At 42.8% G+C, this 11265-nt stretch overlaps 1 protein-coding gene across 1 annotated transcript in view; it reads left to right on the top strand.

The window, feature by feature from the left end:
- Positions 1 to 2215: 2215 nt before the first annotated feature.
- Positions 2216 to 11265, top strand: part of LOC139694242 (uncharacterized) — a gene marked incomplete at its 5' end in the record, with an annotated part of 294041 nt that continues 284991 nt past the window's right edge. Inside the window, one exon of the mRNA XM_071592695.1 lies at positions 2216 to 2405. Within this exon, the coding sequence (XP_071448796.1) occupies positions 2216 to 2405 (190 nt within the window). The remainder of the gene's footprint in view (positions 2406 to 11265) is intronic.

The following is an 11265-nucleotide window of genomic DNA, read 5'->3' as shown; positions in this document are numbered from 1 at the left end:
CGGGAATACAATGAGCAGGAGGACGGAATGATGGGAGGGGTGCGGGGAACCCCGGGCAAAAAGGCCCGAAATTAAACGTAGGAGATTTACGTGCTCAGACATTCAGCCGAAAAAAACATTTTTAAACAAAATGGAGAGGTTGTTCCTGAAAATTCTGCAGGATTAACTTGAAGTTAATTATTTCTGTGCATTTTGGCGTAGGTGCCTCTCGGTGCTCTCCGCGCATTGTAGCGAATAAAGTTATCAAAAAGCAGCAGCTTTTGCTAACCTCATTCAAATCGCTCAAAGTGTTTTTATTGAGGCCGGAGGAGGTATTTCCCCTCAATTTTTATGGCTTTATTTTCTCTTCCCTCACTTGTGAGCTGCTGGAACTAGGAGGGGGAGCATAGGGTACGCATGCCATCTGGACGGAAGGGGATTGAAGTTCAATGCGGTGAAGTAAAGAGCTTTGGCACAAAAAATGTAAAATAATCCAAGGATAAATCCGCTTTCGTGGGGACCACGCTCCATGTGCTGATTTAACAAGTTTTGCTTTGTTAACTCGGTGAATATGTAACCTTACACGTTTTGTCATGTTTCACGTCCGTATTGATCAGAATGCACCTCATTAATTCATCTCGGTGACGTTCCGCGGAGGATACAGCGCCTTTAAAAATACATAGATACACATATATTTTATATATATTTTATATACATACATTTATGCATTGACTTATATGAAAACATTTATAGAATTCAAAAATATACATGTTCATTTTATTAGTAATTGCACTTTATCCAGTTATTCAAATGAAACTAGAAATTCTCATGCTCTGTTCAAATACTGAAATAGGTTTTAATGATGGTAATCTTTCTGAAACGGTTTAGTCAATTGTGAAACAGAAAACCATTTAGATAAATATGGAAATACATCATTTCCTTCTTCAGTGGTCATACCGAAATATTATCGAGTTAAAATTTCATTTTCCTAGTAGCAAAATCCATATCGCTCTAAGTGGACAGGTTCTCTCTTAACTCATTTGTGAATGCAAATAAAAATAAATAATACATGTGTTCATGGTCTTTTTGAATAACCAATGTGATTCACAGAACTCAAAAACAACCTATTTTTTAGATTAGTCCCTTATCTACAGTCTTTCAGCGACTACTCTTCCAGATAAAATATATAACTCCATTGTCGCGCATATTAATTGCATATTCCCTCATAATTACGACTTAAAATATAATATATTTAGCATTTCTAATATATATATATATATATATATATATATATATATATATATATAGCATTCCCGGCTTTCCTATTCCTATTACTCCGGCTTTCGTTGATGGTCGTTTAAAGATATTAAAAAGGAAATTAAAGTTGAAATTTGAATTTATGTCATCAATATTACATAAACTGTCTCTTAAAATATGAGTAAATATTTTCTCTTTGCTTCAAATTTAAAAAATTCTTTTAGAATGTCTCCGAGAGGCAATTCATAAAAGAGGCTGAGGCATTGTGTTGAAACATATGAATTAACGAATCAAAATTAAGCCAAAAGCTTGCAAATCAAAGTAACTCCTAAGTTTTCCATTAAAGGATCTTATCGTATAACTGTGAATAAGTCCATCTTTCAACTGCATTGCCTTTGCAGAAAGCGTGTTAAGTTCTCATCTGACAAAATCAGTCATCATGCTCCGTTTATTGAAATGGCGCTCTCCCGCAGAGGAGCTGTTTCCGCGTGGAGTACCGCCTTCACGATTGCCTTCTCTCGCCCACGACCGACTGAATTTAACCTCGCCCTTTTTGCCCACATTCCAGATAAACAACGCCGGGACCTCGGTTCGACAACTACGATGAAAGGAGGGACCCTGAGCATCGCGTCACTCACGTGGAAGTAGCGAGAAAATGCGCCGCGCTCTGCTAACATGCTTCCTGCTGGCGACGATGGTGGCGACGCTGTGGGGTGCAGACGGCGGGGGGGGCGGCGGGGGCGGAGGCGGGGGCCACGGAGGCCGGAGGAGGGGCGGCGGCGGCCGGAGGAAACACGAGCGGATGATGATGACGGCCACCACCAGCGCGACCGCCGCGGCCGGCCTGCCTCCGCCGCCGGCACCCACGCCGCCGCCGCCGGGGGCCGGCATCGACCTCCTCCCCCCGCCCCCCTCGGCACTGCCCCCATCGGCAACCCTCCTCCTCGACCCGCCCTCGCCCCCCTCGCCCCTCCCGCCCCCCGACGCCCCGGACCCCTCCCCACCAACCCCCCCGACACCTATCACGCCCTCCCTCCCCACGCCCCCGCCCGCCTGCAGGATCTCGCAGTTCTTCTGCCTGTCTGGCGAAGGCTGCGTGCCCCTGGACCGGTTCTGCGACGGCCACCGAGACTGCGAGGACAAGTCAGACGAGCCGCGCCACTGCTCCCGTGAGTACAGTCAGAGCCACTCCCTCCCGACTTGATTCCCCTCTCCCCACCTCTCATCTGTGAGGAGAAACACCCTTGTTGTTGATGGAGAAATATCCTCATGGTGCGGAGCAATTTGCTTGGTCCAAATTAAGATTCTTTTTGAGATCATCTTGCGTTGTCCTTACGATTTCAGGTTTGATAACACCTCCCCAAGGGTCGGTAAACGTGGGTAGGGTTCCACTAAAGGCTTAATTTTCATTAAAGAAATAAATAACCTGTTTTTATCCAAATTCAAGTATTAAAGAATGTCATTGAGAACGTATTTTTTGGCTGAGGTAAAATATTCCAATGGAAAATAACATGTGTAATAATATCATAGACCATCAACGAGTATAGTAATTAGTATTAGAAAGACTTTGAATTGCTTAGATCTCTTTTCAATAAACTTCGAATGGGCAATGTATTCTGTTCTCCGCCGCCGGCTGTGTAAGCCTATGCTTGACAGGGCTATCGCATATTCGAGTTGCTTTGTCTTGTCATTGTCAGTTTTTGTGTTTTTCGAGCGGTAATTTTGTCTGTACCTTCTGCGTTGATATGTATATTTACGTTATTTTCCTACAGTTTGCATTTGTAATAGATGTCCTCAAGTCAATTACTCCGCTCAATTTTAACATTGTTTACCCATGCATTTGAAAGTATTTTTTGATTTCAGGTATTTCTCTAATGTAATTAAACTTTATTTTCTCCCATGGAGAGCATGGAGTACAATGGAACTCATTAAGTTTTTTTTAATCCTCGCGACCCAGCTCCAATGCTTACTCCGTTTCTATAAATGTAAAAACATCAGATTGGTTATGAATCTCTTTCCTATGTCTGCTCTTAGAATGTACGGCACTCCGTTCGCCACTTTTTCTTTTTTTTCTATTGTTTTGTTTCCCTTCTGGTTATGTAATGCTTCCCTGTGTTAATTCCATCGATGTTTCCCCGACATGTATTCTCCCCCGCCTAGTTTTTAGTTTAGTCTTATTCACGAGCCGTTTCCTGTCGGCTCGTTCACCTTAGATTGTATTTTGTTAGGGTGTAACAGTCCTGTTACACTTAGTATTAAGTTTCTCGTTTCCCACAAACATACACGCATACTATTGTCAGGTTTTTGCAATGCCAAGGGTTTTATTTATGTAAAATGACCGGTAAAGGTGGGTATCGCCCACCGGTACGGTTTAATGTGCGCCCGCAAGGGCTGACAATGATACGGGTGTTGGTTATGAATCTGAATCTAGGAACATTACCAATCGGACAAGATTTGTATGCACGATGAAAAATAATTCTGCTAATTTTCGAGCAATTGATAAAAGTAATAACTTACGTAAGAACCCAGGCATTAAAATGCCTAATTATCATTATTGTTCCAGTTAATGGCAATTTTGAATATTTTTTACCATAAATAGAAACTATAAAAATTCTAGATAAATAAAATTCATATGGAAGCTCTTCTAAACGTTCGGTTATCGGAATATATAGAACCTATTAGCGAACCAGTGAAAACCTACCCCTTGGTTCACAAAACTTATAATTATTTTCTTTTTCATAAGTTAAGTATTAAAGAGTTATGGTCTGCCCAGTACTGTGCTAATTTCAAACCGAATAAACGATAAATCTTCAGCAGAATCCGACAGATAAATGGATAGAGTTCGCACCGGGTTTCTGAAAGAATATGGCAAAAAACAACGGCTACAGAAATGTTTCCCTGCCGTCAAAAGCCCCACCATGGTTTTTAAAAAATGACCGAAGATGGAACTTTTGTCCTCTCCGGTCACTGTAAACAGTTCCATTTATTCGCGCGAGGGATTTTTTTTTCATTACGGCACGCAGCCAGTCGAGCCATGACCGGACAGAGGCGTAAGCGAATAGGGAGCGCTGGCTGAAACATTCTCCCTCTTCCCTCCCCTCCCGCCGCCCCCATGGCCCGCCGCCGCCTCTGCGGGCCACCGCCACAGTCAATCCCGGGCTATCGATCACGTCGCCGCGGCCGCAGGAAGTAGATCGTGAACAAATCTCGAAAGAGAGATCACCATTCCTTCAAAATCGCCTCAGTCGTCGTATTTCCCGCCTCCCCTCCTGCTCTGCCAGAAATCCTCCCGAGACCCCCTGCCCTCCCTCTCCCCCCTGGCATCCCTGCCCCCTCCCACCCTCCACTCCCCAAAATCCTTCCCTCCCCTCGCTGCCACGCGACGCCTTTGTGTGAAACCACAATTATCGAGAAATTTTCAGCGGAAAAAAGGGATAATTGAAAAAAACTAAAATGAGGGAGATGACGACGTCAGGTTCATATTCGCATGGGTTGACTTCAATGAACTCCCTCGGAAACTCGGGCCTAATCCGGGAAAGGAAGAAAATAGAAAAGAATAATGCATGCTTTCATTCCTGAATTCCGCAGCTGAAATGCCGGATACATGAGTAAAAAATTAATTTTGGCGTTGTTATTATGCAACATAAATGCCTAAATCAAGAGATACAGATAAAAAAGATATTTTATCGATTTAATTTTGCCACCGGATTTTATTTATTCAGATAAAATATTTTACTCAAGAGGCTTAAGAAATATACATATTATATATATATATATATATATATATATATATAATTGTTTTGTCCGTTCCTACTTCTTTTTTTGATTTATGTCAATTATTCATCTTCGTTTTTCCAACATATTAACGTTCATATACTACCACACTCCACACCGAGTTGACGTATATTCCGCTCGTCGTCGTTTGAGTGAGTACTGTTAGATGGTAATGAATACATATTCTGTTTAGAAGCGCCAAAAACTCGAAATAACGAAAAATAATTTTGCTCTTTTAAGTCATTAAGTTATTCATGGACACGAAGTTCCAATCCCAACATATCTCGCGTGAAGTGAATAGATTAGTGTTCATTTAGTGGTCTACCTCCTGTTAGAACATCGTCGGTAAAAGTATGTATATTTCCAAGCCTACAGAAATTATTTAAAAGGGTACTTTATGAACAATAGAAAGGACAAAACTAGAAACGTCCAAAAAATATTTGGAAGGTTTCATTTTAGATCGTCATCCAAGAAGGGTCTTACGGAAGTGGAATGATCTGCATTCTTAAGAGTAATTGATACCTTGGCGGTATTAATTCATTGCTATTATGATATAGTACTTAATTTATTTCGGGCTGCGTGATGCTAACATTTAGTAAATAATTTTTATGCCAGCGTGGAGTCCAATTTATTTTCACCGTGCTAAATTTATTTTTGAACGCTAGTTTTCCAAAATAAGTAAATGTATAATTTGCACGATCAGCAGCAAACACCGTATTCCAACATTTTCGTAAGAATAGGGCTAATCTCAGCGGAATCCACGATAACTCACCACGAAGCATCCCCTTTTAACGGCTCACTTCTCTTCCTTTTATTTTTTTGAAAATAAACGGAGACGTCTGCCTGGGGTCAACCGAATTTCCGATGCGGGAATTCTCCGTATTCAGCGAGTGTTCTGGGAGTGCATTGGCAGCCTCGGACCCGCATTCATTCATTCGTCTCAGCATTTCCATTTTCCAAGGGTGCACATTTAAATGGAGTATAATAATATCCGAAAGGGCACACGATGCGACGGGAGGTTTTCGAGGAGAAAGGAAACGCTGAGGGAGTGCATTAAGGGAGGGACTCTCAGTGCTATGCCACATTAAAAAGACTGTAATTACTACGGAGTTTTGAAAAATAATAATTATCTGGGAACGAGGTCGTTTCAGAGTCTTGACTCTCCGACAGCTTTATTTCCCCCCAACCTTCCGCCCTCCCTCCCTATCTCCCAGGTTTGTCCACGGCCGCCATTCGTGTGCGAATCGTCGCGTGAATTCAGACCTGAGGCTGGGTGCGCTCGACGTTCCTTCGCGGCGTTAACCACTCCCGAGGCCCGGGCCGAGCACTTCCCCGAGGGTCGGTCTCCCGAGGGTATTTTCCTTAAGCGACGCGTATGTGTCGACGTGGGGGGGAGACGGAGGGAGAGAGATACGGGTTTGGGGAGGAGGAGCCTTGCCTGCCAGCGAGTGTACGTCCAGCGTGGAAATGGACGAGGGGTGGGGGGAGATAGAAAATACCCACTCGCCTTTACGACCGCCGCTATATTCACTCTCTGAATGCGGACGGAAAAATGCACGTAGCATTTTTCTTGCCTGTGGTAGATGAGGGTGGCAACAAAAGGCGTCGTCGCGTTTGTTTGCGGAAATGTTTGGGACGGAAAAGAGTCGTCGTTTGTTTTCTTTTGACCAAATAAAAGAAGGGAGCGAGATATTCGACGGTGCACGCGGTCCGCGGATTCCTCTCGTGTTCCTCCCTCCCCCTCCCCCCCTCTCACGACGTTGGTACCGTTGGTATTCTTAATTTCTCTTCATATTACGTCCCCCCGAGTCGACATTTTAATGCGTTCATCGCCGGAACGAGGCCACCCACGCGCCTAAAAATGCACGAACTCCGCGGACAATTCGCGCGAAACGTGTGCACTCTCTCTCAAACCAATGAGGAATAATAGCGGCGTAATCGCCCGCGTTGGCGAAGCTGGAACTGGTGGATATAAATGAGTGCGCGCGAGCGTCTTCATGCATCAGCCTCCGACGAATTGAATGCTATCCACTACCTCCACTTTGCAATTTAAATTTTGCCAGTTTATTATTTTATGTTCGCGAGTTTACGCGCCCTCGAAAATGCTTATGCATATGAATAACCCAGCTCCCTTTTCTACGTGAATGCAAACGGAGGAGAGACGTAAGTTTTGACTAAGGACAGTGTAATAATGATCCGCTGGAGACATTTCACCGAGTAAGGGGTATTTTCCCTTCTTTGCCAGTGACGTTCGCACGGCTCCCAAACCCCCAGACGCACTTGCAGCGCGGAGGCAGGCGCTTTTACCTCACTTCCCGCCCCTTCCTCCTCTGAACCCCTTCCCCCACCCCACCCCACCCCCCCTCTCTCTCTCTCTTTTCCGCGAAAGGGTTGAGCAATCAAGTCGCGGAACCCAGGGCGAAGTAACGGCCTTTTTGACGTCGATTTTTTTTGTTAAAAGCTTGCATGCAGTTCCCATTTCTTTGTTTTATTCTCCGCCTTCTTATCGGTTTTCTCTTCACCGCCATTTATCCCTCGTATGCGAAAAGGAGTAAGATGGAGTGCCACGGACATCAGATCCGGAACGGAGGGAGAATATATACGTTACTCTTGCAGAGCATTCCTGCGAGCAGTTTCGACGGTGATGAAAATGGATGAAAGAACATTGCGGATGCATAAAATGAGTGGATCGTTATCGCGGATGAAATGAAATCCTCTTGGATGAAAGGCGTGGATGGCTTATGGAGTATGCATCAATTATTGAAGCGTTCAATCCACCATATTGATTCCCCATTCCTTTTTGTCACCTTTTTTTTATTCTTCACAGTGTCTTATCTTTCACACTTGTTTGTATTAACTTAAATTTTCAAAATATTCCGCATCTGGTTATTTCTTTGTCCACTCTCAGATGATAATGTAATAGTGGATAGTTAGTACATGTTTTATTTTTTTCCTAACCATATATATAAACACCGTTCCTGTCACTTTTTCCCTACCGTCCCACCTGGTGCTTCCGCCCCCTGCCACGCACCAAAATGATAGATCGTGGGGTATTTTTGTAGATTTAGTAATGATATATGCAGGGGGTCTTATATATGTGATGGGTTTAAATCCTTATTTTCTTATATTGGGAACCTTCCAGCAAGTGGAGAAAGCATGATTGTGATAGAGCTAAATGAAGTACTTAAATACAGGTTACTGCACTGGCGGTGACTTTTTAACCTGCATTCCGTTAATCACACAATCTTTAATTAACTGGTACCGATGGAAGGTCCTCCAGTGATAATGTTTGTTATTAAAAATTAACCGAACAACAATCAATTCATTAAGTTAATTTTTTGAGCCAAGATGCTCGATACTTGACAGAGAATCAGTCATTAGTGCCACTATCGCGTGCATCAAAACCATAAGCATTAAAAAAGGTAAAATATGGAGTATTTTTTAATGTATCATGAGGGCTGCATACACAAGTAGCCATATAAGGAATTCTTAATAGACTATTCTGTACACTCCCCTTTCTCTCCGTGCAATTCCCTGGAAGAGAACAAATAATCAAGTATACTCGTTTCTAAATCTAATAGATTAGTTTCTTTACCAAGTCATTCACTTAAAGACTAGGGTAATCCCCATTAGAAGTCTCTTTCGTAGTTGGATACCCTCAGATCCTACTATTTATAGAAGGATTTATGACTTTATTTTGAGACTTTAAAGAGTATCTCCACGAAATTGGTCATGATCTTGCAAAATCTGTTCGAGTTGTTGTCACAACACAGCTTTGCGAGACGGAGGAAGAAAATAAGTGGCCTTCAGCACTCGCAAGTGCCTTGCCTTCATATAACGTATCAATCGTCGCAATTCGCCTTTCTCGTTTCTTTCGCGGCGCCTTGGCCAACCTCCCTTCATTTCTTCTCTGGTAGGCCGAATATTTTTATTTCTTAAGTCATTTGCACTCCATCCGTATGTTAATTCTCCATACTCTCCCTTGCAGACCCAAACATTCAGCAATAAAGCAGACATTTGAGAAGAATGCAAGTCTCATATTGATCTCATTTATGCCCAAGCCGTTTAAGATTTTAAAAGTTGAATTCCATGTGTAAAAAAGCGTCCAAGGAGCGACTTAATAGTCTTAGTGGAAAAATATGTGACAAACTAGTTAAGATATACTGTATAGAGTGAAGTGTTTTAAGGAACAACAGCATTTTCTTTATGGAGGGAAATGAAATATGCCAACGTGTCAAAAATTAACCGTCAAATATTTAGGGAATTGAATCGTGAGATTGAGATCAGGCGGATGGAGTTTTAAATATGAGCATACAAATGGCATATAATTCGGAGGAGAATATTTCGTGAGGTATTTTACGAAATGAAGGCGGTTGGAGAGGGCGAATATTTAATGCACTCGGGAGGAGCGATGGAACCGAATAATAATTCATAATGCGTGTGAACAGCGGTGATGATCGTGAATTGAAACATTTAGTATGCATGAAGGTAAATTGCAGCAGCTGGCTCTAATTCTGCTAGTATAATTTTAAGCAGTGTGCCCGACTTTAAAAAGTGTGCGGCGTCTACCTCGGCAGGTATAGTACATAGAAAGCCTGTCATCGCCATGATTCACTCCCTCTGAAAATGAACTATTCCCTTTTCTGATATTCCCTCAGTCAACCTTTTCTTTCTCCCTTCCCTTCGTCACCCCCTTCCCCTTCCACCAACTCTCCCTCTCTCCTTCTCTCTCGTCCCCTCCCCCCCTTCCTAATTTTGAATTGATCCTCCCTCCCGTCGCCCCAGTGTGGTCCAGAAGCCGCCCCTCTCTTTCAAATCGCCCCTTCTCCACCCTCGCCTCCTTCCCCCTCCCTCCCCCTCATCTCTCTCTCTCCCATCCGCTCGCCGCATTAAAACAAAAGAGCGAATGCCGTCTCTCCCCGTTATCATTATCCTCTCAAAAACGACCACTCCCACTCTCCCGCATCCACCCTCCTCCCCCCGCCCACCTCCCCTTGTGGCTTTTCCCGCTCTTTTCCTCATCAAGTCCCTTTCCAAAGCTCTAGCTGCTAACACCTCTCCCCGCTTCCCGCAACCCCGCCTCCGTCCCTCTCCCCCCCTTCCATGCCACCCACCCCTTTCATCCTCCTCCACTCCCTGTTCCCTCCGCCCCCACCGGACACTGAAAACCGCCTTCACTTTCAGTTTAAGGGAAAGCGCGTATTCGAATTGTATACGTCCGCCTGCGCCTAAGAATATCCGTTTCCTAGTTGGGACTCTACAGAAGCCTTAATAATCGGAGGTCGGCAGCCGTTGTCCGGATTGCAGTCTGTTTGATTGCCTTCCACCGGATTATTGTGCGCCCTGCGTAGAGCATAAGCAATAATTCGTGAAGAACTTCCTGCGGGTTATCACGTAAGGTGGCATATGGTGGGATATACGTGTAAGGTTCCATTTGATTGGATGAAACAATAAAACTTTTGATAGAAACAACCAAGAGTGGTGGGAAGGGAAACGCATTCTGATGATGAATCAAACGGTTGCTATTGTATTTATCTTGCGAGCAATTAAGCGAGCACTTCCTTCATTTTCTAAATTTCTCTTTCCCCAAGAGACTCTTTCCATTCACATTTTTGACCTCACTTATAACACAAAGAGGTTTGGATCATTCGCTTGGTGTCTGAGGCAACATCCCGTTAATTATATTTCCGATTTAAATTCGGAATAAGTACATCTAATTCTCCTTATTTAAGAGCTTTTCATTCTAGATTTTATAATAGTAGTCGTCTGTCTTGTTCTTTGCTAAAAGAATTTGAGAAATTAAAGAGGCTATCTTAGTGTACTTCCTCGTCCATAAACAACACACCCCTTCTATGGTTTCAAAATGCTCAAGGTGTGTTCAAATTGATGTTTGAAAAGTATGAAGAAGTAATATGTTATGTAGCGCCTACAAATGATGATGCAAAGTAAAATTTAATTACTATTTTTAACCTTTTACGCTAACTTTAATTAATTATACATAGGACAATAAATGCAGTGACATGTAATATAGATCAAAAGATCAATTGTCATCCTTTAAAACCTGAAATTCTTAATTTTATGTGGTAATGCTATCATTAATGTGATAAAAATTTTAAAATAAATTTATCGATAAAACTCAAATAAGTAAAATATAGTATGATATGAGATATGGGATGGGTATCATGTTATTCGCATATGCTCTGAGCATAAAACTCAAAATCGAGAATTTTGAAGAGATTGAGAAGGGAGGATTTA

The sequence above is a fragment of the Hetaerina americana genome, unplaced genomic scaffold (assembly GCF_022747635.1).
Source record: "Hetaerina americana unplaced genomic scaffold, ioHetAmer1.1.p SCAF_1, whole genome shotgun sequence".
Classification (NCBI taxonomy): Eukaryota; Metazoa; Arthropoda; class Insecta; order Odonata; family Calopterygidae; genus Hetaerina; species Hetaerina americana.
This window is presented reverse-complemented; position numbering and strand designations above follow the sequence as displayed.